The sequence below is a fragment of the Hippocampus zosterae genome, chromosome 2 (assembly GCF_025434085.1).
Source record: "Hippocampus zosterae strain Florida chromosome 2, ASM2543408v3, whole genome shotgun sequence".
NCBI classification, from domain to species: domain Eukaryota; kingdom Metazoa; phylum Chordata; class Actinopteri; order Syngnathiformes; family Syngnathidae; genus Hippocampus; species Hippocampus zosterae.
In genome coordinates this window covers 17,450,993-17,478,939 of record NC_067452.1, presented here as the reverse complement: position 1 = coordinate 17,478,939, position 27,947 = coordinate 17,450,993, and the positions used below count along the sequence as shown (strand labels likewise).

Below are 27,947 nucleotides of genomic sequence, written 5' to 3'. Positions count from 1 at the left end.
TTTCAAATATCATCCCCTGCGGCAAATAAGCGAGCGGCGCAGCCGTAGCAGTAAAATGGAGAACCCGAAAGGAGTCACGGTGGAGCGCACGCTGCAAAAACAATCGCTACAAGTCGATCTGGTGACTTGAAGAAAGCGCTCACGTAAAATCACACAGACACGAACATGAGGTGTTTATGTGGGGCTATCTTTTACTTCTGTTGCTTCAAATGCGAGAACCATAAAATTTTCGCTAGTGAGCCTTGGTGTCTAAAATGGCAGCGGGGTTTTTTCTTCCAGTTAGGCCCCTCCTGATGGCCTAACCCTACGTAATTTGACGTCACAGGGCTTCAACCAGTCACATTAGAGTAGAGAACGTCTAATGAGAAAAGAAGGGGCCGGAGCCAGCCGGCTGGTTCGTGCTCAAACATCCTCCTTGCTCAGCGAGACGGGAGTGAAATGAGGGGTCTCCTACCATTGTGCCGGGGCCTGTCCTCCGGGGGCGGCCGCCACGCGAGGCCAAACGCTACGGTTGTCGGTTCTCGCTGCGGCTTTTGCGGAACCATTAGCAAGGTACGGTTGGAACGGGTTCTGAGTTCGGTCTCAGCCTAAAAAATACTAAAATAATGACCAGGAGATTGTGGGTTTGTGTGGTTCCGTTTCCTTCACTATCGAACCGACTCTCTGTTAAATGTGACGCGTGTTTAGGGGATGTGCGCTGGTTGGGATCACAAAAGAGGGACACAACTTGTTTCCCCGGATGCGATCAGCGGCACTGCTAGAATGCGATCAGCGGCACTGCTAGAATGTGCTGCTCCCAGTTTTGATAGTCACACTGAAGCACACAGTCAAGTAGTCAAAGTTGTTTTGGTGTATCGCAGCAATATGCACTGCCATGTCACTTAAGCCCTATCGCACTCGAGGATGCGGGTCTTGTACCTCCTGCATCCAAATAATACAAGCCAGTGTCAGTCAATATATCGAAACACCCTCTGATATGTGTACAGGTATTTATTGTCACACATCTTAAAATTATTCGAACTCGTTGCAAATATTTGTTTCCGAACGTACGATGCTTCGCCTAAAAAAAATAAAACCCTATGTCGCACTTTTGCGAATAACGGACATATAAGTGCATCATATGATGAACTGTTCCCAATGTTTTTTTTCTCAGCCGCAGCCAAACTTTGGCTTGCTGTTTGACATTGATGGCGTTCTCCTGCGGGGAAGGATGCTGATTCCTGCTGCCAAAAAGGCCTTTGAGAAGTTGGTGGATTCACAGGGACAGTTTGTGGTGCCACTGGTTTTTGTGACAAATGCAGGGAATTGCCTAAGACAAACAAAAGCAGATCAACTCTCGCACATCCTTGGAGTACCGGTAAGTTCTGAAGAAAGCCCATGTTGAAATAATGATTGTTATCCTTTAATATCCATACCATTTATTAACCACTTATTCTTTATCTATGCTTTAGATCACACACAATCAAGTCATAATGTCTCACAGTCCATTGAGGATGTTCAAGAAATTCCATGACAAGTGTGTGCTGGTGTCGGGTCAAGGACCAGTTCTGGAAATTGCCAAAAAGTATCAATTTATGATCATTTTTTCAACGTTTTGGGGATTGTGAACTTTTTGTTACTTTTTGTTGTTTGGTATAATTGAAGTTTCACTACTGTTTGTCCTTAATACTCTCTCGCTCCCCAGTGTTGGCTTCAATAACGTCATTAGTATTGACATGCTGAGAGAATCATTCCCGCTTCTGGACATGGTGGACCACAACAGGAGACCCAAACTACCGGTGAGAAACATTAGATCATCAGCATCGCCATGTTCATGATACACTGGCTTGTATTAAGGAGGGAGGCGAGCAACCACCTTTAAACAGCAAATTGGCATTTTTGCTAGAAGACTCGCACCCAAAATCTGCATTCGCTATTCGTGTACACATGAACAGATTAGTATCAAATGAACTCGATTGTGACACTTGTTACACTTTCCTCCCCCAAGAAACACTTCATGGTGCAATAACATGAAAAACTCAATGTGAACTAGCGTTTCAATTCAATTACCCATTTGCAGACATATCTATGTACAAATGTCACGTGCATTCATGCATATGCACTTGCCACGTACATAAGTCATAGTGACACATGAATGCTGCCAGCCAAACATTGCTCTGTGACAAGATGCGACAACAATAAGTTGTGACGTGTTCTGACTAAAATCTGAAAATTGTGACTCGCCGTTCCTTTTTAACGGTTAATTTGTTATCGCCACCGATTTCTGCACAGCCCCCGTGAGTACGCATCCTCTACACCAGCCATGACGTGAAGCGTTTAAGGTCAAAAGTACAGTAGTATATTAAATGTTAATAATATCAGCAATGTTATTTGCATTTGTTTGCACTATTTTACACCATAGAATGATGAGTTTGCTGAATTTTGGGAGTGACCGAATGATGTATCTCAAAATGATGTTCTATCTTTGTTTTTTTTTTTCGCTTTTAAATAACCCATTCAGAAAGTATACATTGCAGTGTATACTGTTCGGTGCCACTATAACCCTGGTTGTTCATATGCTTCAGCGCTCCGTCTCCATTTGAAGCAGAAACTCTCTGAAAAACAATGTATGTACATATTGTACATGCGTTGTACTTTTATGTACAATGTACATGAGTGCAAAATGGAAAACATGTTGGATTGTTATTTCTTTTTGACACGTGACAGAAAACAGTAGTTCTTACTTTGCTTTGCTTTGTTCTTTGAGCTGATTTAAAACTAGGTGTGCCTTTGCGGACATGGCCTCTTTAAAGTCCTTGCGTGTTACTAGTTATAGCTTTTGATGGATTGAAGTAATTCTGTGCATCCGTCCATCCATCCGTTTTCAGACCACTGATCCTCCTCACTCAGGTCATGTTTGTAAATGTCCCTACTTCATCGTAGCTGGGGTTTGTATCTCGGATGATGGTGTCTTTTTGTAAGCATATGAACTTTTTCTTTCACAAAGTGTCCCTGAAAAGAGATACGGATATAGAAATAAACTTTGAAGTATTATTCGACAGCACATTAAGGTTCATTTATTTCTTTGCAGTCCAATCCTGTAGGTAACCTTCCCAAGGTTGAGGGTGAGTATGCTTTACTTCTCTGAAAGAGCCCCCCCCCCCAAAAAAAAAATACCTCTGAATATTTTGAGGACACGTGTTGAGGATCCATCCACCATGCCAGGTTGTTCAGATTTTTTTTGTTCATTTGTTTTTTGCTGATACGATTCCAACCATGCAGCTGTAGTTCTGTTTGGGGAGCCAATTCGATGGGAGACCAATCTACAACTCATCATTGATGTGTTGCTCACCAACGGCAATCTCAGTAGCCATCATCAAAGCCAAAATATACCTCACCTGCCACTGCTAGCTTGCAACATGGACCTGATGTGGATGGCCGAAGCACAGTCTCCGAGGTCAATATCCTGTCTTGGAATGTTTGATTGTTTGGAAGCAGTTGTTCAAAGTTTCACGCATCTGTTGTTTTGTTTCTCCATGTTTTGTGTCAGATTTGGCCACGGCACATTTCTCGTGTGCTTGGAGAATATCTTTAAGAAGATCACAGGTAAAGACCTCAAGTACGAGGCTCTGATGGGAAAACCAAGTGCGCTGACCTACCATTTTGCCGAGTTCCTCATCCGGGAGCAGGCCGTGCAGAGGCAGTGGAAACGCCCCATCACTTCGCTCTATGCGATAGGGTAAGACACAAACGAACCAATGTATTGCAAATGGGGAACACCATACACAGACAATAGCCTTTCTCAAGAGCATTCTCACTTCTTTAATAGCCTCAGCATCAAACGATACCGAATTTTCCTGCTTGCGATAAAACAACTGAGGGGGCCACTGTAAATAAAATTACCTTGCCTCAAGCCATGCATTTGAGCTCACCTGCCTCCCAGTTAAAAGACGTTAGGGTGTCAACTGAGGCCTTTCTGTACGCGGAGTTTGCTTGTTCTCTCCACGCTTGTGTGGGTTTTTTCCACAGGTACTCTTGATTTCCTTGTGGATAGATAGACAAATGGGTGGATGCGTTAGATTGTGGCCACTAGGGCACCCATAACTATTGAGCGAGAGCACTTGCTCAGGCCCCTTTTCATGTCTTTTTCCATCCCTTGCACACTCAGACCAGTTCAAACCAGTTTGCACGTGGAGTCATGCGTAGGAAAATGCAAACGCATTGTTGATCGTTCCCCTGTGTTTGGGGCGTGACTAAGATAGTATATGAATAGGGGCTCATCTTTGACTCCTTTTTCCATATACTGTATGTGTGAGTGATAAGGGTCCACGGGCCTGTGTTTCAATCGTCTGGTACCATTAAAAGAGTCTTAACGAGGAAAATCCCATCTTCTGACAGTTGAAGTTAGTTTAGCGAGCATTAAAAACAAAACAACTGGCAGAAATTCAGATGGATGGAAAGCAGCGGATCTCTACCATATAAGGACTGATGCGGTTGTAATACAATGTTGAAAAGTACCTCTGAAATGTCATAGTTTGGATCTGTTTACAAGGTGTGACAAAACATAAACAAGACGGTGGCAGCCGTGCCCGTCCGTCCGTGGCTGATTGCCAGCTGGTGACGTTGCGCAACACCTTGAGACTATTCTGTGATGATATTGTTCTCTTTTCTGACTTGATGCTTCTTTTTTTGTGTAGCACACTGCTCTCACCGAGTCAAAGTGTCACAAACGTGGGGGCTAATTTGAAATTCCTGATTCTGGTCCCAATCGAGTGTTGGGGCTGAAAATCTATGAGTGGCACAAATGCTTGAGCAATCCTTTCTCCACAAGGCAAAGGATGATCCCAAGTCAGAGCAGCCTCCTGCGTATGACAGCGTGCAACAACTCGGTGAACTTTTGGATTCCAAGCAGGAACTGGCAGTTTGAAGTTGACTCTTTGCTTCATGTTTGTGCCATCCCCCAGGATGCGTGACTGGTGAAGCCCGAAATTAGAATTGTTTCATCTCAAAGTTTGCCTTGTTCGGCTTTCCTTGGCATGTACAAATTTTTGTCGCATTGCAGCCAACTTAAAATGAATTTGCTTACATTTTTGTGGCCGCCCCCAGGCAAATCGGTAGGAATATCCTGGAAGAAGAAAGACTGAAAGACAACTCAACATTTTCACACAAATCTGCTGGGATCTAGTTGTATATGTTAAGCGCCGTACGTGGCTTTAACCCTTTCAAGGACAGCGGGTTACCTCAGTGGACAGCTTATCATGTTATCAAGTTACAGGGTGCATGAAAGGGTTACGGAAGTGACAGGCTGAAAAGTCATCGGTCAGTAACAGGCGGCAGACACAAACGAACAAGCCAAACAACACCCCTGAAATGACAAACATGCTTCAGATTGCTTTTAAACCGAGTTTCACCCTTAATTGTCCTTCACTCGGCGGTAACAAAGTGCCATCACCTTTGATCCCGCAAATGTGCCGTACTTGTCATTTGTTATTGCCATTGTGCAGTTCCAAATGGGTAAAACCAGGTGAAAAGCCAAACCAAAAAAAAAAGTTCATATTATCTACATGTGAAACCACTACAAATGAAGCATCATGCTTTTGTTTTATATAAATTGACTAAAGTTAATCTAACAGTTACTGCTTTGTAATAGATGCAACTCTATTTGCAGGGATAACCTCATGACTGATATCTATGGCGCCAACTTGTACAACCGCTACCTGGACATGAGAGTTGCGAGAAAGAACCCCAAAGCCGTTGCCAAGATGGCGGCCGCCACAGGCTCCACCACGGCGGTGCCCGCGGAGTACGACGTCGACAACACGTGGGAGAGCGAGTTGGCGTTGCCCGCCGCCACTTCCTGTAAGTCTGTTTTAGTCTGCACGGGCGTCTACAACCCCACAGCTCAGGTGCCAAGCGACGCCAGCCGCTTCATCAAAGAGACGGTTTTCCACGGCCACCGGGACTTTCGCTTCGACCCAGCCCTGGTGGAGCCGGGCCACATTGTGCAGGATGTGGCTGAAGCTGTTGAGCTCATTTTTGAGAAGGAAACGTTTGTGCCTCAGTAAAGGATGAGATTGAGGGAGGGCGGACTCCCACCTGTTACACTGTGGACTTTCTTCGACCACCACGGAGGGCTTTGACCCGCTCTTGAAAATACTCAGCAGCGGGACAGATCTTAGAAAAAAAAAATGCTAATGTTTTGTCTGGCTTTTGTGATAGTTGCCCATTTTTTTCTTTCAGGGAACTGCCTTGTTTTACACTGCTCAATATGTATATTTTTAAACCACATTGATGTTGGTGTTATTACAACCCTGAGCTCATCCTATATTTGTTACAAGAAGGCTTTATCAAGCATTTCAAACATTGGCCCATTGTTGAGGGCCACCTTTGAGCACTGCAACCGTTGACATGTTTTAACGCTTACAAATCTATGCATGACGGTGAGAAACTTGTACTGTATGAACAAACTGTTGGACGTGCAATATTGTTCCCAAGTAGTTCAGCATTGTGCATACTTGTGAGAGACTTAACTAGTGTTTTCATCTTTCTCACTTCCCTGTTCACAGTTACCATTGCTACCTTTAACGTCAAAAATGTTTTTTGAGAAATCCATATTTGACCCTCTGTTGTATTTTGTGCAATGTAAATACTCCCCCAAAATATAAGGACTCACCACTAATGTGTGAATTCCTGTGTTCTTTCAGCAGCCAATATGTGGTTCTGTAATTATTTATCTGGTATGGAATCATTTGAGAGGGAAGACAAGTCAAACATTTTCTTGACAATCATGTTTCTTTGAGCCCCTCCTAGTCCAAACACAGCATCAATATTGTGTTTATGGGATATGGGTTTAGCGGTAAAATCCACCTGTTTTTGTCCACGTCAGATGGAGCAGCCATTTTGCCACTGGCTGTCGAGTGAAAATGACAATCGGTCACTCGAGGCTCAGGTCACGACCAATCACGTCTCACCTGTTTTCTGGGTTTGGTCATGTGACGTTCACAAGCTGAGCCCTGAGCCACTCGTGATGCCGTTTACATTTGACACGCACAGACGCGTCCTGGGACGGATTAAAAAAAAACTGGTTGATTTTGCTGCGTACGTCATATGACACAATCAGAAAACCGCTTTGAGACTAGTTGGGCCACACAACATGTTTTTGCAAAGAAGAGTTTTGCCTTATAAAGGTTTGACTTGGATTATGAAAAATTCCATTTCAACATTTCAATGACAGGTTTTAAATCATAACGCATTTTGAATCGTGCTATTGGTCATCTCAGCAGTTAGAACATATACATTTGTCTGGATTTCTCTGGCTAATGGAGTAAAAGAAAATAATGGAGCATCTTAAATTTACAATCCAACTTTATTGTTATCGAAGACTCTGCCTTTTGTAGTGTTTGCATAAATTGTGTTCAAACAGGTGCCTCAGATAGCCTTAATCTTAATATTGTGTTTCTTTTGCAACACATCAAGCACTTGCGGCAGTAACTCCATGTTGACAGGATGCCTTTCCAAATCCTCCGTGAGTAGCTGACAATGTTCATTGCCAGCTGACTGCCTCCTCCTGTGTCTCACTCTCAGCGCACGCAAAGAGTCAGCCTTAAGTCGCGAGTGCTTTTCCTCAATACTAAGGGTGAAGCTGCAGTTTTTGGCGAGTTTCAGACTCCACAGGAGCAGAACTATGAGGCCGCAGAGCATTACTCCCATCACAACAGCAGAGGTGAGACTACCGCAGCCTCTCGGGGCACAGCGGATGAAGTAGTCATCAGTGAGTTCTGTGATAGCTTTCTGAGCCACTGAGCTGGGACTGAAGCACGTTGGCTCCCGAGAGACTGCGGCCCTGTTCCTCAAAAGCCAGTTCCTTACGTACTCAATACTGCAGTCACAGTGGAAAGGATTGCCCGCGAGAGAGACACGTTGAAGTCTCGGCGCTTTGTCAAACAGGCCAGAGGGGATGGTGGTGAGGCCGCTGTCCGGCACGAGGAGCTCTGTGGTGTCTAATGGCAGAGGAGGCAGCGCCCGCAGGTCAGAAGAGGTGCAGTTGACTAGCAAACCCGCAGGCTGGAGGGCTGTGCACAGGCAGGCCTGACCGAGAGAGGGTGCGGTGTGCAGTGTGGCCCAGAGCAGGAGGCGCGCTAGTACTGGACCAGAGAGCATCCTGAAAGATGACAAAAACAAAATGTCTGTATCACAGTGAAAATGCAGAGCTTAACATGACCGGAACGTAATCGAATGGCTTCCAAAAGAGTTGCATTACAAAAACAAAATCCCTTGCTCAGTTTTGGTTTAGTCTTCGGTCAGTTTACGAAAGGAATTCACAGACATTAAAACCGAAACATATTGTGGATGCAGTTTTCATTGCTATAGAACTAACTGCACAACATCATCATGGCAGATGTGGGTAGTAGTAACACTGTTCGAGTTTCTTTAAGTACGGTACCTATTTATCAAAGTAGTTTGAACGCAACATCCAGTTGACTTTTACAGGTGCATTTTTGCAAAGAAATGCGGTTAACTCTGTTACAATGAGCTTACATTTTGCTCACTTTTTATCCAAAGGTATAACGTTTCTACAGCCTCACACAGAAGAAACATTTTGAAGGACCCTATTTACGGGAAACATGGAAGAAATCCAGCAGCTCAAGTTTAGCCGGTGAATGTAAATTGCAGTTTGTCCGACCCAGTCAAACCCGTCGGGGTGTTTGGTTCTTCACTGTAGAGAGTCGTGCGCATTCAAAATGAGCAGGGAGGGAAAACAATCTACAGTCATGCAAAGGACGACAGATAAACGGCAAAACTCATATTGTTTTGATTAATGAAACAGCTGATAAACGTGAGTGTCTCCACCTGTCAAAGATCAACATACAATCATCAAGTTTGACATGAATATTTCGTTAAGCTCCGTCTGCGATTGGCTAGCAACTAGTCCAGTGTGCCTGCCTCTGTCAAAAGTCAGTTGGCATATCCTGTCGGCTTCTGCTCACTGCTCACCCATGAACCCAGTGAGGATAAGTAGTACAGAAAAAAAATCCAGACTTTTTTTTTAAAGCTACTCTGTTGAGCAATATTTGAATTTGCATATCGGTTTTGAATTTTCTTTTATAAAGTCAGCTGTTATTTTTGTCAACAATTCTGCAGTTTAGGTTTTATTTGTCAGAGCTTTTTTTTTTAATTAAGGGAGTACAGTATTTGACGAATGCAAGGTAAAAAAAGTCACTCATTGTTCTGAAACAACTTTGATGTTCCTTCTTCTGGACGGAAGTACATCATTAGCAAAATAGTGTATGGTACCTCTATTTAAGAGGACCCCAGAATGCTCAATGTATTAATTGACAAAAGCTTAAACGGAGAACATGTTCATTGTAATATACTATAATAATTCTAGTTAGTTTTACAAACATAAGATATAGTTTCAGTTATTTTTTATTAAATCATTTTGTTTTTATTTTTGTAAGGAAAACGTTTGTTCACCTACCTTGGCCTTGGATTAGCTAAATTACACTTCAAAATTGTACTTCAACTACACAATTCACTTTTCAGGTCTTATTTGATACAGAAGAAGCAGCCGTCAGAATGCAAGTGTAATCAGAAATCCTGAAGCCTTCTGATATTTGAACTCGTAAAGCCAAAAGTTACAATCACAGGAAGAAAACAAACCTTTCAGGGTCAAACCACCAGTGACGTTGTTCATGATCTCTGTAGTCATCCTCGAATTCTTCTGATATGTTTATTGTTCTGGTCCAGCGATGTGTTGAGAAGTTTCAAACTTCAGCTGACGCGTTGTTTACGCAACCGCAGTGTGTTCCCCAATGACCAAGGCGACGGTGGAGGAAATCCCTCTGTTCTGATGAGATAAGAGTTATCTTAAGAAAAAAGGAAAAAAAATAGCGCAGGCAAAAAGATGCGCTCACACAGTCTTTACTAGTATGCTACTGACTTTTGCGTCCACTAGCTGGATGGTCATTACACAGCAATTTTCAGTCGTACAGTACTCCTATGAGAATGTAAAAGTGACACACTTAACAAGGCGAACAGTAAAAACGCGTGGAAGCCAAAAACGTTTCGTCATTTATATGGTTAAAAAAAAGAAGAAAAAAAAGTGACTATATAGTAAGAGGCTAAGAGCCATTTTGATGTACAGCAGGATTGTACTGCATTCATGTTGCAGGTATACCTTTGACCTGTAGGTGGCGGACTGGCACTGTCCTCGGGTGAAATTGCCGCAACACAAATTACCGACGACCGCACACTGTATTATACTGTAAACGAAATCAGTCATGGCGGGCGAGTAGAAATGACAAAAACCCGTTACCATAAGTCATATATTTGTTTTATTTTGCGTTCTCAACATTGTCACAGTTGAAGTTTTACAATAACTGGGGTCTTACTGACTCACTACTCACTGTACAAACAGAATGCACACATAAATGAGGCCATTCTTGTGTTTTCCTTTTTTGCGTGTCCACTTTTTTTTGATGATTCTCACACCAGACTACACAGCTTGCGTCAAGATGCATTTGTCTGATGTTTGTGTGTGTTTGCACGGAAGGAGAGTGATGAAAATGGCAGCGAACTTTTCTAACAGTCTGCTTTTGATCTCTACAGCAAATGTCAGTTCCCGAGACAATCGATATGTTGAACCCTCACTCATTCTATGAGGCGATGTTTGTACATCCTGATCAAAACTGCAGATATCAGAATAAAGTATGGATCATATTCACAATATGTACAGTATCATATAACCACCAACTTGGTCCCTTTACACCTTCGTAAAGATAAATCCTCCTTCCAAGCAGTTTGCACATCCAAATCTCATATTTACACAACGAAAGCCCTCAGCGAAGGAAGTGCAATGTTCTTCAGGTTTCGAATGTACACACAATGGCTTTGTTGATGAAATGCATGCTGAGCTTCATTCAATATTAACCGGCCGAACACCAAAAACAACAAGAACACGGCAACACTGGCAAACTCCAAACCATAAAACAAAACAAACAACCCAAAAACAAAACAAAAGAAAAACGAAGCCAGTTTCGATGATTGGCTGAATTCCCCCTCCACCGCCCCCACCCACCATTCAGCTCACAGTGACTTGTGATGCATCAGATTCATGCAGTGCATTGTTGGGGTTCCGTCTCACAAAGAATTGACTGTAGACAACACACAGCAAACACGAAAGGGACTTGAGGGTCCGAATCATAGCAGAACATCGAACGCAAAAGAAAGAGACATTCAGTTTGATCGCTCCCGTCCGATATGTGAGAACCTGGAAGGTAGGAAGCCTGATCGCTGGCCATGGATTTCTTTGTGACTCTTAATATGCATGTACAACCTGAATATTGGAACAAATTGTCTACTGTCACCAATGTGCACACCAGAATAGACTCTTATTTGTTGAATGTACAAAGTTATTCTTTACATACTCCAAGTTTCTTTGTTCACTTTACATTTCTGCGGTATAACTGCATTTATTGAAACAAAACAAGTTATTTTATGTGCTTGTCCAGCAAAATATATCTGCTCAGCCCAAGAAAATTCCTTTAATAAAATATATACACACATTCCTTCTCTCTCTATAGTCCCCTTGTAGGTATTAATATATTCCTAAATGGAGGCAGGAAAAAAGGTTTATCTATCACCCGAATTTCATTCTGGATAACAGAAGACTTTTGCTCTCAGTACAAGTCTGCATTTGGGAACATGATTGCACTTAAACTTGCTATGGTAACACTGATTTGTTATACAATGTGCAGAGGACAACCTCACATCACTAACAGTACATGCAAAAAAATCACGAGACATTCCACCGGGCTCTGAGCCTTGCAGCGATCATTAATTTAGACTGAGAGGGGCCCAAAAAACAAAAATAAATAACAAGCAAACAAACAAACAAACTGCACAAATTTTAGGGACACTTTGCTTGCTTTTCCTAATCAGTACAAAGATATTGCACATTTGATCCAAAAACAAAAGACTTCACTGTGTATGAACGGATTTCAGTCACTCGCCAAAACTTGTCGGTGAGGGTAAAAAAAAAACGGGTAAAAGCAGAAAAGGAAAAAAACATTCACAAAAAGGTTTCGAGTTGGATTTAACGAGTGGCAACGGCACCTGTTGCGAGCATTTGTTTTAACAGTCGCCTCCGTCGAAAATCTAATTTTGTGAGTTACAATGACAAAGTTGTACTTCCAAGGGGCCGTCGACGAGAAGAGTCAATGTTGTGCCTTTGCGACAGCTGCCATCTCAAAGCTCCTTTGCCTCCTTTGGAAAGGCCAAGATAGGCTGATTCACTGCTTCCGCATCTACAAGCTCGCTACCCCCGGAGTCAGTATAATACTGATACTTTTTGCTGATAATAATGATTGTAAGTATAATCTTACAAATTACGCACGACATACTGTACAGGAAGTCTTGACTAAATAGATTGTGTTAATAATTGGCACATTTATGTATGAGCGCTAGGAGACAACACGTACAGCTGTCATCTACAGTAAATACAGCACTAGAACTAATATGACTCGGACGTTGCTTACCTGTCCTCCGGTTTGAGTCAAATGATTATAGCTTGATTACATGTGAGCTCTATCGGAGGCAAGGACAAAGAGCATCTGTGGGACTTGCAAACTGAAAAAGCTGTGCACGGCAATGCCCCATCATTGATGTGCCAGGGTGTTGGTCCTCCAGATTATATGCGGGGGGCATGAGGGGGGGGGGGCAGCCCGGCAATGTGTGTGCGTGTGTTGTGAACAACAAAGGGCATCTCCCTGCACAGACCCACCCGCCACCGCTGAACCCTGGTGATGGAGGGGGTGGGGGTGGGGGGGGGGGAAGAGGCAGTGGGGGCAAACCCGGAATGAAACAAACTATTAATAAAGGCCCCTGGTGGGATAGTTGTGGTCCAAGTGTCCATCCTGCTTCTTAGTTGGACGTGGAGATGAAACAGTGCCTGCAGGTAGGTTTTCATGGCAGCAGCAGTAAAACACAGTGGACAGGCCGTCAAGCCGCGCCGTCGATCAAGTCCCTTTGGTGCCAGAAACAGTCCCTCCTCGCCGCCATGTCATCACACGACGGTGCTGATGCCACTGTGTTTGCTTTTGGGTCCGCCGGGTGCCGCGCCTGCTTGCTGGCTACTGTGGTGGTGGGGAGCGTGCTGCGAGTGGGAGCTGTGATGCGGATGCTGGCTGAAGTGGCTGTGCTGGGCGTGCGGATGAGCGTGCGAGGAGTAGGCGGGGTGCTTGTGGTACTGCGTGTGCGGCGGCGGGTGGTAGTGGTGGTGGTGGTGGTAAGGCGGCGGGTTCTGAGGGACTTGGCAGTACTGCGGGTGGTGGCCGTGGTGAGGCAGCGGCCCGCCCTGCACCACCTGCGCCGTGTGGTGCAGGTTGGTCGGGTGGGGCTTGTGGGATATGAGCGTGGGGTGACCAGGCGGCGGGTAAGGCCCGTGGCTCTGGGAGGGCGGTTTGCCTCTCTTGCTGCCAAATAGCGAGCCCAGGATGGAGGTGGATGCCGAAGTGGGGAGGGGGGGATGCTCGCGTGAGGTGACCTCACGCGGGGTGGTGGCCCTTCGGCGTGTGTGTGGGCTGCTAATGATGGACCCCTGCGGAGGATAGAGGCAACAGCACGTCCGTCAGACATGAAGCACATCATCAGCTCTTTTGGACTTTTCTTATTTCAAGTAGCAAAATGTTTTTGGGCATGCAAATGACAAACTGAAATGTCTTCATGGTGCGCAGCAGAAATAGTTCAACTTGGGGTGGGGGTCAGAGCCAACTTGACAAATGTCACAGAACTAAAGGGTCTCGAGAGGACGTGTGGCAGAGTCACACATGCATCTTTGTTAAAGTAAACAGAGGTCACCGCCCGTACGCATGCAGAGGACGTGACAGGCGGACTCGTCATTCACAGTTTAGCATTTGGATCAACCTTATAAGGGCAGGACACTTGACGGCAGGCCTGACTGCTGCCCCTGTTGTCAATATGCACGCCTGAACTCTCATCCTCTGACTCATGCTTCCGCTCAGGCTCAAGGAGACCGCGTGATGCCTTTGAAAGCCGAATGTCTTTTCTCAGACTTCCACACTTGAACACAACACAGGAACTCACAGGCAAATGGTGCGAGCGAGAGATCAGTGAATGAAATCCACGTCATTATTAGTCTGCCTGGCAGTAGATTTCGGACTGTGAAAGCCCCACGATTGCAGCCTTCCGTATATGTGACTGAGAAATTGTGGGTAAAGAGAGCTCTGGACAGCGAGAGAGTCTACAAAAGACTAGCTGGCGTCTTCCTCAGCTACCCGCCTGAGAGAAGAGCAACTAAATGAAAACCGCTTGGATGGGAGTGAATGAAAGACAGAGACAGGCGACAAGAAAAGGATTAGTCGAGTCATGCTTTGCTGAGGATATGACTTTTGGTCAAATGGCACGACCAAAATTGGGGCTGTTGGGCTTCCGAAAAAAAGGGGGCGGGACTAGAGGCAGGTAACCCAGGCATGCACACTACACGGAGGCAAGCAGGTCAATATAGGTCATCCCAGGAAGAAGAAAAAAAATGCACGATCCAAACAAATGGACTGAGTCTATGAAGCAAAGGAGGTGTCAGACCAAAAAAAAAGAAAGAAAAAGAAATGGTGTGTTTTCACAGTGCACATCATCACATGAAGAGTAGCTTGGAGACCAGCTGCTTCCAACTTACTTCCATATTGCTGTCTAGTGATCCTGCACTGCTGCGACGCCCCCGCTTGCCTGCCCGAGACATGCAATACCACAGATTAGAGATGGACAGCGACTGCTGGAGCAACCGCAGACGTTTAGGCTGCCTGCCGCTCCAGTAGGGGGCAGCGCGGCGTATTGTGACTGTGAGTAAGGCCCCAGTATGGGCAGGAAGTGGCCGGATGGTTGGTACGCTGGCTGTTTCTCAATATTGCATTCTTGTGTACTCGAGAAACTTTGGACCAAGAACCACGTACTATTCCAATTCAAAATCAAAGTCGAGCTCTATTAAGGACTGGGATGTGCTCTTCGTGCCGACTCGTGCGGTGGGGAGTTCAGATCGCCAGCTATCCCAACATTTCCTTTCACCAAGTATTGCGGTGGTCTACATGGCTGCTCTTGGAGAGCAGTCTTTCAACCTGTTACTTCCTTTCAACTCTGGTATTGAGAAACAGCCACAAAGCGCCACATCTTTCCTGAGAAGTAGCCTCCTTGCACAGGTTAGAATTTAAAGCGAATGTCTGACTACAGGCTCAGTCAATTAATAGACAAATCGTTTGAATTTGAACACTATTGGGTGAAGTCAGATAGCACCCCCCCCCCCCCCCCATCCCCACTCCCCCAAAAAGTTTCTTGCACGGTACCAACGTTCCCCCCCAAGCTGTCTTGATTAAACGTGACGAGCTTTCAGTCCCAAATGACCAAAGCAGCCTCAGTGACAGTCACAAAGGAGGGGATACATCCAAAGCAATACGGTGGCTGTTATACATGGGATGCACAGGCATAGAGAGGTCTGAGGGCTGTCGGTAGGCACACTCAGCCAATGACACATGACCGCTAATTACACATAAACAGGAAAATACCTGATGTGTATGGAAGTAACGGTAAATACACATGGAATGTAGTATGGCAAGAAAAGAAATCAAAGAAATCCATGACAAGCAACATCCTGCATGGAAAATCAGGGCGATAGGAACAAACTTCTCTATTGACGGATCGATCACTTTGCATGACATCTTAAGCAAGAGTGAGACAGACCCTGGATTTGATTTCATTTAGTTACCAAGAGAATCACTTGAAAACTTCACGTAGCTCTTTTTCGATCTTTAGTGGAAGAAGTGAATCGCTGCGGCAAAGAGAGAGCAGTTGTGTTCGGCACGGCTGTTATTCGTCCTCCAATCGCAACCCTTGATTGTAAGTCTTGTTACTGCACTATAGAACAGGAGCCATCAGGGCAGATTTGGTTGCGTGACAAATACTCATGAGAGTAAATGGGGACGTGATTGCGACCCAATCTATCATGACAATGTGCTTGGATGAAAGAAAATGTAAAGATGCAAAGTGTTTAGGAAAAAAAAAAAGTGAACATGAATGAACTTGCTCCTCATCTCAGTCAGTGGGTGGGGGCTGCCTGACAATTTCATTCATCACAGCAGAAATTATTGAAAAAAATTATTAAACAACTCACCTATTGTAAAACCACACAGTTTAAAGCAGGCTTGACTTGACTGTGTTTTTATGGCTACAGAACTATGACTCGTGGGATTCGATCATTACTATAAACATTGCATTCATGGGCAGACTACCGCAATATTTCTCATACTTGATGACAGTTTCTAAAAAGAAAGGAACCACAAAGATTATGGGTCTCTTGGTTGTGCCCAGAAAATGTTGAATCCGACACAAATTGCTGGTCTTAAACATCAAGGTGATTATTTTTCAAATATATACAAGGTCCACCTCACACCGAGCAACGTAGTTGAAACCCACTGCAGAGGACCAGCGTGAAAAATAACAGGAAACCCCCGCCCCCCCTCCCTGCACACGAAGCGATTGAGCACCATCCACCTACCAATGCAGCTGCCACTCAAAAATCTATTACAAAATCACTAGAACATGGCAAAATTGTCAAGGAAGAGGAAACTAGGGAAAATCAGGCAAGTGTGATGATTTTGAGAGGATGTCGGGCAAGGATTGATTGCCCCATTCACTGACTGCACCTGTGCTTTTCCACAACAGTCTCCTCATGCTTTGCTTTCTAGATTTTGAATGTAGTTGCATCATTTTGTATAAGTGTATATATTGTATACAGTATACATAAACACACACACACAGTGTACATACTTACACACATACATATCGATACATATACAGTCTACACTTAATACACACATACAGTATATACAAATCCCAAATCGAATCAAATTTTCTAAGGTGCCACGCTTTGCAAAACTTTGATACAGAATACAATAATTTGCAAATCTTTTTCACTCTATTCAAAGGAACACACGGCAACGGAGATACTGGATGTTCAAACGGCTAAACGGTATTGCCGAGAATTACTCTTTTTGAATTTGATGTTTCAAAAAAAGCTGGGACGGAGGCAACAAGCGGCTGGGAAAGATGTTTGAATCATTCCGCATGTCAACAGGCTAACTGGGAACAGGTGGGTGCCATGACTGGGTATAAAAGGAGCTTCCCTGAATTGCTCAGTCATTGGCAGGCAATGATGGGCCAAGGTTCACCTCTTCGTGAACAATTGCCTGAGAAAATAGTCACACGTTATAATTATAGGACTATGTCCCTCAACGTACAATTGAATACATTTTGAGATTTCTTCTTCTGTGGTCCAAAATATCATCAGAACATTCCGTGAATCTGGAGATATCTCTGCATGCAAGCGGCAAGACCTAAAGTCACCACTGAATGCCCGTGACCTTTAGCACTCAGGCGTCACTGCATTAAGAAGAGGCACCGTTGTGTGAAGGATGTTGCTGCGTGGGATGAAGAACATTGAAAGAAAACTCTTCTCACTTAACACAATTTGTTGCTACAACGACAAATGCCAAGTAAAAAGTCGACCATAAGCAAAGCAAAAGCTATTTATCAACATTTCCCAATAACGCTGCCGGTTTCTGTGGGCCCAAGGGCATCCGAGATGGATTGACACAAAGTGGAAAAGTGTGCTGTGGTTTGACGAGTCCATATTTCAAATTATTTTTAGAAATGATGGATGTCGTCCTCTGCTTGCCGAAGAGCAAAAGGACCATACGGATTGCCATCAGCGCGAAGTTCAAAAGCCAGCGTCTGTGATGGTACGGGAGTTTGTTAGTGGTCATGGGTGCTGCCTGCTTATTTCAGCAAGACAATGCCAAGCCACATTCAGCACTTGTTACAACAGCGTGGGTTCATAGTAAAAGAGCCGCCGAGGTCTAGAGTGGCTTGCCAGCAGTCCGGACCTGTCTGCCTTTGGAAATGTGCGCCATTATGAAGCGTAAACGTGAAGAACCCGGACTGTTGAGCTATTGAAGCCGTCCATCAAGCAAGAATGGAAAAGAATTCCACCTGCAAAGCTTCTGCATTGAGTGCCCTTGTTCCCAAATGCTCAGTAAGTGTTGTTAAAAGGAAATGCGGCGTAATTCAGTGGTAAACATGTCCCTGTCCCAGCAAATACAAAGTTGCAAGAAGAAAACCCAATAAAGTTAATCAGTATCATGTAACTACAGTACAACCAACATTACCTTCAAAATGGTCGGTAAAGAAAAAATATAGTCTCTTGTCACTGTAGGTCATACGACACATTCGTGGAAAAGCAAATTATTCAATGGGTGGGAGATTGGACTTAAAGGTGAGGAGGCTCCTAAGCCAATGAATGTAGCGTGTAGTGAAAGAACATTTTGCTATCACGAATAAGTGATCAACTAAACATCTGGAAAAGACAAGGGTGCGCATGCTGGTGGTACCTGCTTCGGAGAGATCTCGCAGGGAGCTGCTGAGGGCGCTCCTCTTGAGACCTTCACCCATGGCATAGGTGTCATCCAGACTTGCACGATTCATGCTGCCATTCCCAGTCTCTTTCTTCAAGCCGGAGCTCTGCGACATGCTGGGCCTCACCACCCCCTTTTGCTTCTCAAGCTCGGCTGTGAAAAGGATCCCAAAAATGACTGAGCTAAGTGCTTGGTGGCTTGCGTATTCACACAGTCAATGATTCAAACACATTTGTAACGTGGTTTTTTTTTCTTTTCTTTTTTTTGGAAAACGCCAACGCCTGAATCTACAAGTGTGATTTAGTTACAATTGAAGCATTAACTGAATGTCCAGAAAAAAGTTCCCCCCTAGTAGCAATCATGCGAAGCCCACTTGGTTTCGCAGCCTCAGATTAATGAGAAAGGTTGGTAAGAGAAAGAGAGAGGGGGGCAAGAGGGGCGGAGTAGAGTGAAAAAAAGAAAACAGCAGCTCACATTCTATTCTGTATTTCTCCATTTCCTGAACCTCAGCAATGGATTCTCGCAGGTCGTCTGTGAACTTTTTGCGGTCCTGGGGGTTGGGTGCATTAAAGTTGATGAGGACTTTGATGTCCGCACCTGGGATGGCTGATGTAAGTCTGATTCCATTTGGGTAATCTGCAGAGAGGAGATACACCCGTCCTTGATTTGAACTGAGTTGACTCAAAGTTGAAAAACTACCTCTGTCACTAGGACCGATGTAAAAGAACAACTCTTTAACCTTATTTAATTTTTGATTTCTCAAAGAAGCTCACGAAGCCAGCTCAAAAGTGGACATAAAAAGGTGAATTTAGTTTGATATTGCTCATTCCTACTGAAAATGGAAAAAAAAATATGGAGAGCTCCCTGAGTGCGCATTAAAACACTTCAAAATGCTAATCACGCTTTCTTCTTACGACATGTGGTCTAATGGACTGTTTCCCAAACTTTATGAGGGTAGGGCTGCCATTTGGCGTAAAGGACATCTCACAGGACACCACTAAAACAAAAACACAAAAATAATCATGTCATCTCAATTTACTGAACACCAAACTGACATACTTCCAGGAATTGACTTCTTCTGTTGTAGAAACGGCAGCATTTTTGTACCTTTCACCATTGAATGGAAGGGCATTTCATTGGTTTGTCTATCAACTTACATCGTTGGCTTAGACAGAGAATATTCAGTCATTCATTCATTTTCCGATCCGCTTATCCTCACAAGGGTTACGAAGGGGTGCTGGAGCCTATCCCAGCCGTCTTCGGGCAGTAGGCGGGGGACACCCTGAACCGGTTGCCAGACAATCGCAGGGCACACAGAGTAGACAGATAATAGTATGGATAAAAAATAATCTTATCATTTCCCACTGCACCTTCGAAGAATAGAATACTGTAAAATTTGTGCATAATAAGCATTCGCACCCCCCCCCCCAAATTAAAAAAGATCCCAAATCCAAATCTGGGGGTGGGGGAGATTATACACAGGTGACCAAAAAAAACCCCAAAAACAATGTACCGGTACACCTTGTTCACCAGTGCGTCGACCTGTACCTCGGCACGGCAGCAACAATAGTTCACGCGCCAACGTGCTAAGAAGGCCAATTTCAAAATAAACCTCACCCAACCAACAATATGCAGACATCAATGCCTTGGTAAGCTCTTCTTTTGAAGTTGTACCCGGCAGCGCGTTGTGTCATAACAGCTGACTTGACTTGTTTTCCAGACTCTGATCCAATGCCGTCACAAACTCATGCGACTTGCAACCGACTTTCGGGACCCAACAGCGTCCTGAAAGAATGTTCAATTGCTTACACGCTCCTTACGCTCTCTTCAAAACAGGAGTGGTACAAGTGGAGGAGCTTGACAAAACCAGTGAGAGGCCTACTTTCTACCATCTGGATTGGCTAAAACAGTAAAAAAGTGGGCACCTTTCAACTGGCATATTTTATAGTGTGTGGTGCATAGCCATCAAAGTCAAGGCCCGGGGGCCAGATCTGGCCCGCCACATCATTTTATGTGGCCCGCGAAAGCAATTCAAGCATGTCAACTTCCATGATGCTTGCTGAAGTCTGAACCAAAATTGTCATATGTAATGTAATAATTAAAATTTTTGAATAATCCATTATTCTTGACTTCTGATTTCAAAACGAGTTATCCATCAATTTGTTGTTTGCTGTCTATGTAATCGACATTTATATGGTTTCACAAAAGTCATAATGGTCCTTCAAGGGAAACCGCATCTACAACATGGCCCGTGACAAAAATTAGTTTGACACCCCATGGTGTTACTATACCACTGTGCCACGCAAACATTAAAAACATGCGCTTGGCAAGTGAGTGGAGCCTGGGAGGGAAACAACCTCAAACCCCATCCAAACAACTTACATTGGTTTTCAAATAGCATGACTTGCATGCCATAAAGGGAGAAGGACTGCCTGAAGCTGTACGTCACAGAGTTCTTCTTCTTCTGAAAAATCTTTGTCACCTAAAAACATACAAAGACTCGATGAGGTGAGAATTGGATGTCAGAAAAGAAGAGGAAACAGGCAAAGAGATGAGGGCGACATTTACCACGAGTAGGTCATTGAACAGGAAGATCTCCCGCTGATGTAGGCCCAGCTTCTGGAGCTTGTTTGGATCTGGCACTTCAAAGAGGCGGCAGTAACACACCAACCGGCGATGGGGCAGTGACAGAACCTTACGAGAGGAAAAAAAGAACACGGATCAACGCATCAATGGTCACTCTAGTCAAATGGGATGAATCATTCATTCACTCATTCATCTTCCGAACCGCTAGGGTCGCGGGGGTGCTGGAGCCTATCCCAGCTGTCTTCGGGCAGTAGGCGGGGGGACACCCCGAATTGGTAGCCAGCCAATCGCAGGGCACACAGAGACAAACAAACATGCACGCTCTCACTCACACCTAGGGACAATTTAGAGTGTTCAATCAGCCTGCCATGCATGTTTTTGGAATGTGGGAGGAAACCGGAGGACCCGGAGAAAACCCACGGAGGCCCGGGGAGAACATGCAAACTCCACACAGGGAGGCCAGATCTGCAATTGAACCCGGTACCTCTGCACTGTGAAGTCGACGTGCTAACCACTGGACTTCCGGGCCGCCCTTGGGATGAATCACTCCAGATGAAAGTCAAGGACTAAACGCTGACTTGTTTTGCTTCCACCTGACACCAGAGGTCAGCAAGCTTGTTGAAACTGAGAGCAACTTCTCGGCGCCTGACTAATGCAAAGTGCTACCAGTTTGTAACACATTTCTGCAATAAGAAATTCCACGCAAATGACCTGTAATGATATCCCATTGCCGATAATTGATGAGATTCATCTTTGTAAAGACACGGACGGATCCCGTTAAGGAGTTCTCGCTATTACCAGCAATTTTGCAAGATAGGAAACAAGACTATTCAACACTTTTTCCCTTTAAATCTCTCCGAGTGTTAATATTTTCAAATGATCACTACTACAACACTGCTTGCATCTCGTAACTGGTGGGCTATTTTTAGAACAGTCCCACAGGCTACTATAATGCGGGGCTTAGAGAGCATTGTGTTGATGATGACCCTTGTTCTACATCGCCCAGCGACAACAACTGAACATCTTTGCAAAGGCAAATTATTTGCTGCAGCTCTTCTGTATATCGTGCAAGCTTTGTGTGGATATGCACAGTCTAAATTCTAACTCCTCTGTTCTTTTCATTTTGACATACAGTGTAAAGGAACTATTTATAGTATAACTGACTGTTTTCGAAGATGAAATTGCTCTCGCAGCCACATTGTCACTTCAGCCTTTTTTAAACCGTTCAGGTTGTGGTCAGTGGTAACAAAAAATATATGCATTTTTATTTTGTTTTTGGTGATGGGCCCGTTGTGTACAGTATCATTTTGTAAAACATTTTTCATTAAAAAATTATGAATATCATTTTTTGACCAATCAGGTGAAGACTTCGCGTGGCCAAGAAATCGCCATTTACCACAATTATTTTTTTTCCCCTCCCCTTTAGAATTTAATAGAGCATAGACGGTGAGTGATTCTCTCCCCTCTTTAGGGTGACCAGTGTAGATTTTGTTTGGGCAACTTACACATCCCAGGCCATGATGGAGTGATCCAATCTAAAAGCAAAGCATACAAAAAAAAATGTTAATAGCATCAGAACATAATGTACTTACGGTATGCTCATTTCTACAACTCGCTGCCTTGCAACCGTATGCAAAACCATGCATTTTGTATGCAGCGGTAGCGTCAGAGAATGGTGGACACAAAATAGTAAAGACCCCGTAGAAAGGTACTCAGCATGCGGCATTTGAAACGCAACTTTGGGGCAGGAACTTTGATCGTTAGTATGAAACGACAACTGGCTGGTGGGTCACTTCAATAAGGAGCTCGTGGCAGTGGAGCGTTTACGTTTTAAAAGTGTTCCCTCCCCGAGGTACGGATGTGAACGTGCGCGGGTTTTAATTGGACACAAGCAGCGGGTGATATCTCTGGAGGGCTTTGAGTGGAAAGGTGTGAAAGGTTCCCCCATGACTTGTTTTTATTTACCTACTTGGATGAAAAAATCCACTTCAATTTTAGGAGAAATTTAGAATAACCTTCACGCAAAGTGATTCTATAAGATTGCCTGGCTGATCTTAAGCCCAACGTGTGTTTGTGTGTCTTCAACTGACAACCTTGACTTTGCTACTCACTGGTTTCTTCCCAACAATGAGCTTCTCAACCTTCTGGACCTGTGACACGTGGTCTTCATTGGTCTTGAGTTCCCGCTTTCGGATCCTCTCATAGATTCCAACCAGGGTCTCCCTGGGTATATCCTCCCCATCATCCACGCCTGCCACAGTTATACAGTCAACAAGAGAAGGAATTAGGAATTAATTGCAATCAATTATTCTTGTTGACTGGAGCAACTGAACATTTAATTTGTGTGGGTCACAGCGCAGGAGTGACCCACACAATAAACTTGCTAGACTTTTCAAACTCAGGTCCCTCAAGCATCAGTCGGGTTCCTGCTTTGACTGAAAACGCCTCCCGAAAATATTGCTTGAAGGGTTGCACCTGAGCCCTGTGGGGTAAGTTTACTTTGAAATCGACAGATTTTTGTGGCTTAGAGGAGAAGTTATGAAAGAATCTACTGACATATGCACTGATTTGAACTTGACGTCAGCCATTTTCTGGATTAATCAAAGTGATTCTTTCGAATCCACGTATGATCTCTGGAAGTCTGACAAAAGCCCGGAGATGACTGGCAAACATTTGGTAGATGGACGCCAAACTTAATGAAACAAATACCATTAGCCTGCATGTTTTGCTTGCTCTACCTTTCAATAAATTCCATGTGCAATATGCAAATGAGTTCTTTTTTTTTTAACCTCTTAGGTTCTTGATGAAATCCTCCAGCTTCATCTTCCTCTCAGGCTTGACATTGGGGCTGTACATGTCTGTGTTGAGGAGGATGATGGCGAAGGCCAGGATGAAAATCGTATCCGGGTTCCGAAACTGCCGCACCACCGTCGGGTTGCAGATGCAGTAGCGCTGGCTGGAGAGATGACATGACACGGTACGGGATGACATAACGCAGGGGGAAATGATGTAAATTGTGAGGAAATGTTGCTTCAAGGGAATAGGAAGTATGTGCCACCAATGGTTCCTGGTTTGCAGCAATACCCTTATCCAGAGGAGGAACAACAAATACACAATTAGCATACTTTTATGAAAATGGACAGTTATGTGATTTGTGGGGTTCTACTGTAAAACCCCATGTATAATGCGACCCCGCCCTAAAATCCACCTAAAAAAGTATTGTTTTCTCCTCTGTACTCATGTATAATGCTATGCCCTGATTTGCTGCTATTCATGATTATCATCTGATCGGATTTGTTCAAGTCCATGTTTTTAATGCTTCCATAACACACTCTCACGGTGCACTCCAAAACATGAAGGTTGAAAGTCGCCCCCTTATTCATTGTTTTGGATCAAGCTCCTCCACTTGCACCTCTTCTGTTTTGAATAGACCGCCAAAGGGACAACTGAGACAGAAAAAAAATATCCATTGGATTTACTTAATTTGAAGATGTACATCAGTTGCACAGTTGATTAAACTGTGCTAAACCAATATGGCATTTGATTACCGGTATTTGTGCGAGCAAGTGATTGTAGAGGAAGGCTCTAAATTGTCTCAAGGTGAGAGTGTGAGCGCGGATCGTTGTTCGTCAATGTATGGCCCGCGATTGGCTTATTAACCGCTTCAGGGTGTCCCACGCCTACTGCCCAAAGACAACTGGGATAGGCTCCAGCACGCCCGCGGCCCTTGTGAGGATAAGCGGATCGGAAAATGGACGGATGGATTTGTATTATGCATGGGATTTTACAGTAGGTCACCATCAAGCTCATCCACGTTGTAAAGAGGATATATTTGTCGTCAGAATGTGCCTATGCAGAATGCTGTGCCGCAGTGTTATAAAAGTGTACCTGAAGGCTTCAATGAGTCGTTCCACCTTCTGGGCTTCTCCCTGGACACGGATGTGGTTCTGAAACTTCCTGAGGGCTTCATCCAGCTCCATGCTCTGGAAGTCCATTTCATCTACCACACAGCTACAAAGCACACACATACAGATAGATGGAGGGCAAAATATACAAGATCATGTACGTCACGCAGCAATGACATCAGGGCTCACATAACTATCACTAGGATAACATTATCTTCTGCAAAACAACGTCATGTTTGCAAAAGAGAAGGTCACATGAGCATGACTTTGTTACAGAAATCACACAATTTCTGAGATCGCCAGATGAATTTGAAGTAACAATGATGCGGGCCCAACTTTGGATTGTCTTTTATTGACTGTATCGGCCAGCAAAGTAGCACAGTGCAGTGCAGCCATGTTGGATCTTCTGTTGTGCGATTCATTGAAGACCCTCGGCTGTTGTGTAATTGATTGGTGATCAGTCCAGGACAGGGATGTGCAATTGAAATGATGGAGGTGGACACAATTTTCCATCAGGACCACACATTGCCTCACAAGATGTTTGACCAAAATGCCATTTTAAAAACGGACAAATATGTGCATATGTCTGTTAATTATTGAACCAATGTACATCATAGCCTTACATCCCTGGAATGATGCTGGCATAAGTGCTTCCACAGGGTCATACTCACTCCAAGACATCCCTGTTGAACTGTTTCTGTCTATTTCCGAGGAACTCGCCGATCATCTGCCTGCTCAGGCCTTTCCTTTGCAGCAAGAAATGAGCCACACCAACCGGCGTGTCAGGGATGAAGCCCCTCTCGGTCAAGTATTGGATGCCCTTCTCTGGCTTCCTGATAAGAGGAAAATATATTAATACTTGAAAACAATTCCAAAGTAAAACATGTCGTCTGTGTTCAAATGAAAGAAATGTGCTGCTTGCAATATACGGTGTCGCTATGGTACAGTTTCCATTTCCAACATACACGCAAACGCTAGTCTTACAATGTACTTGTGCCTGGTTCTTACTTGTTGAAGAGATTCAAGCCGATGCGATAATGTCTCTTGCGAATCACGTCGTTGCTGAAGATGGGAGAATCCCAGCTGTTGCGGGTCTCTTTGTGGTAGGTCTGCTTGCTGAGGGTCTGCTCTCGTAGGCTGTCCCTCGACGAGGACTCGGAGCTACAGTTGATCGTGTCATTGGAGTTCGACGTGCTGTTGATGCTGTCGTTGTCCCCATCCGAAAAGTCGGACTCGGACTTGCTCTGACGATTGGCTGAGCCGTTGATAGCGAGGTGGCTCTCCAGCTGGCGGTGGCGGTGACGCAGAGGCGCATCGTCATCACGTGACGGCGCTCGTGGCGGAGGTCCGTGGGAAATATGTTTGGGGCTTGCCTGGGATGAGGTTACAATGTGGCCGTGAGGCTCGTACGCAGGCGGCCTTTTGACCGAGCCCCGTTCGGAGCGATCGCTTAACTCGGCGGAGCTGTCGCTAGGAGGTTCTATCGTCAACAAAGGAAGGTGGTCCATTCTCAGACGCTGCTCTTGGCACTCCAGAGAAGGAGTGCTGCGGCAGCTCGTGTCCGTGTCACGACCCTCATCTTTAGGGTCGATAGGCCAGTAGTCCTGGGAGGAGTTAACTGACCGCAAGCGCAAGTCTGATTCCGTGCTAGGGGCCTGCTCTCCCGCCCTCGACAGAGCAATGGGAGGTGACATGTCGTCCTCGTCAATGAACAGAGTAACATCGCTATACGATGCCACCGAGTCATCGTGAATGTGTCCAGCTGCCCTGCAGTGCGACTTCAGCCGATAGGGAACCTCCCTCTCCACCTCAGGGTCCGGACCTTCATCCCCCTGAAGGCTGCGGCAGTTCAGTGCATCGTCTATCGACTCGGCCAGGGATTTGACCTGTCTGGAGAAGGCGTCCTCGAGTTCCGTGATGGCATCCGTCAGATCACCCTGTGGGGGCGGATGAGACGCCATATTGGCCTGCTGGTGGACCTGTATATCCCCACATTCTGACTGCAACATGGACAACGGGGCGCCGTCCTCCGTCATGGACACCTGCCTCCCTTCAAAGTAGGAGCTGTGCACTTTCTCGGCACCCTCAAACGACAACTGCATCCTCATGTTGGAGAGAACGATGCGTCTGGACATGCGATTTTCAGACATGGAGCTCCTGAGACGTTCAAAATTCTTGTTCATCTGATACTGGCGGAAGGCGGTTTGGATCGTGCGAGCCGCGTGCCGCGTTATGAATCGCCCGCCATATTTGCGCTCCAGCATCTCCACCTGAAGAGTAGACGGAACGCAGTGAAATTGGACCATTGTTGATCTGATGCGTCTTTGGCACGGATGCTCGACAACGTCCACGTTCATTTGACCAATACCTGTTTATCCTGAAGGTCGGCGGAGAGCTCATAGCTCTCCGAGAGCGAGCGAGAGCGCTTGATGGCCTCCTCCTCCGCCTGCTTCCGAAGGATGGACTGTGAGTGCTGCAGCTTAGGCCGACGGGGTCTCTGAGGGCCAGGCTGAACCCCGTGGCCGTAGAGGGAGCTCTCAAAACGATCGGGACTGATGGCCGACCCGTGAGTCACCGGACCTGGCCCATATCCTGCTCCTGGATCTAGGGAAGCGCCGCTCTCATTGGACCGTCCGTCCCCTTCCACACTGCAACCAGAAAAAAGGATGGGGAGACTTTACTCAACAATATTCATACAATTCTAATGTTTATCAGGTGGAAAGAGCTGAATACTGCAAGTGTTATGCCATAAAAGACAGTACAGTGTGCAACTTCCTTCTACTTCTCGTGGACAAATAATGACTGCGTGTACAAGTAGGATTCTAATTTTGAATGGCAGACATTTGAGACAGAAATGTCTCCACATTGGTTTTAATTATAGAAATAAGTCAATGGCCCAACATCTGCACCGATGTTACAGAAACAATCAAACTAAGAGCTAATAGAGAGAGTCGGCCGACGAGCTCACTGGATGTGGCAAGAGTTAATGTGAAGAAAAAAA

The 27,947-nt window shown here is 45.0% G+C and overlaps 3 protein-coding genes across 14 annotated transcripts in view; 1 reads left to right on the top strand and 2 right to left on the bottom strand.

Annotated features, from left to right (window-relative positions):
- The first annotated feature begins 326 nt into the window (after positions 1-326).
- LOC127596253 (haloacid dehalogenase-like hydrolase domain-containing 5) lies at positions 327-6,658 on the top strand. Its single transcript, XM_052058528.1, has 8 exons — positions 327-552; positions 1,154-1,357; positions 1,452-1,564; positions 1,685-1,778; positions 3,071-3,104; positions 3,262-3,436; positions 3,530-3,718; positions 5,648-6,658. Exons 1-8 carry the CDS (start codon positions 439-441, stop codon positions 6,042-6,044), a joined length of 1,320 nt encoding a protein of 439 aa, XP_051914488.1. The 5' UTR covers positions 327-438; the 3' UTR covers positions 6,045-6,658.
- Positions 6,659-7,326: 668 nt separating this feature from the next.
- Positions 7,327-10,103, bottom strand: gp9 (glycoprotein IX (platelet)). Of its 4 annotated transcripts, none has more exons than XM_052058540.1 (3): positions 9,640-10,103; positions 8,073-8,117; positions 7,327-7,979 (listed from the first exon to the last, which is right to left on the bottom strand). In XM_052058540.1, the coding sequence occupies exons 1-3, from the start codon at positions 9,686-9,688 to the stop codon at positions 7,408-7,410; spliced, it is 666 nt and encodes a 221-aa protein (XP_051914500.1). In that variant the 5' UTR covers positions 9,689-10,103; the 3' UTR covers positions 7,327-7,407. The 4 variants fall into 4 exon arrangements, with proteins under 4 accessions (XP_051914500.1, XP_051914501.1, XP_051914498.1 ...); XM_052058541.1 differs by having other exon boundaries at positions 8,073-8,140; positions 9,640-10,100; XM_052058538.1 differs by having other exon boundaries at positions 7,327-8,117; positions 9,640-10,097.
- Positions 10,104-10,290: 187 nt separating this feature from the next.
- LOC127596242 (IQ motif and SEC7 domain-containing protein 1-like) overlaps positions 10,291-27,947 on the bottom strand; it is a 114,746-nt gene continuing 97,089 nt past the window's right edge. For 8 of the 9 annotated variants that reach the window (XM_052058504.1, XM_052058505.1, XM_052058508.1 and 5 more), the window contains 13 exons: positions 27,315-27,594; positions 25,955-27,216; positions 25,618-25,779; positions 24,930-25,052; positions 23,831-23,997; positions 23,153-23,292; positions 22,547-22,576; positions 21,024-21,149; positions 20,838-20,937; positions 18,930-19,091; positions 18,432-18,608; positions 14,672-14,721; positions 10,291-13,576 (listed from right to left, as the gene is read on the bottom strand). In XM_052058504.1, coding sequence (XP_051914464.1) covers positions 13,043-13,576; positions 14,672-14,721; positions 18,432-18,608; positions 18,930-19,091; positions 20,838-20,937; positions 21,024-21,149; positions 22,547-22,576; positions 23,153-23,292; positions 23,831-23,997; positions 24,930-25,052; positions 25,618-25,779; positions 25,955-27,216; positions 27,315-27,594 — 3,313 coding nt within the window. In that variant the 3' untranslated portion in view covers positions 10,291-13,042. The remainder of the gene's footprint in view (positions 13,577-14,671; positions 14,722-18,431; positions 18,609-18,929; positions 19,092-20,837; positions 20,938-21,023; positions 21,150-22,546; positions 22,577-23,152; positions 23,293-23,830; positions 23,998-24,929; positions 25,053-25,617; positions 25,780-25,954; positions 27,217-27,314; positions 27,595-27,947) is intronic. The other variant, XM_052058513.1, reaches the window with a different exon arrangement.

Excerpts from the sequence above, each read along its gene's own strand:
- LOC127596253 (XM_052058528.1), top strand. The coding sequence starts at position 439 with ATGAGGGGTCTCCTACCATTGTGCCGGGGCCTGTCCTCCGGGGGCGGC. Across the intron at positions 553-1,153 it reads TTTGCGGAACCATTAGCAAG|CCGCAGCCAAACTTTGGCTT; the intron begins GTACGGTTGGAA and ends TTTTTTTCTCAG. Across the intron at positions 3,105-3,261 it reads TAACCTTCCCAAGGTTGAGG|CTGTAGTTCTGTTTGGGGAG; the intron begins GTGAGTATGCTT and ends CCAACCATGCAG.
- gp9 (XM_052058538.1), bottom strand. The coding sequence starts at position 9,688 with ATGACTACAGAGATCATGAACAACGTCACTGGTGGTTTGACCCTGAAA. Across the intron at positions 8,118-9,639 it reads TGGTGGTTTGACCCTGAAAG|CGCGCCTCCTGCTCTGGGCC; the intron begins GTTTGTTTTCTT and ends GTCCAGTACTAG.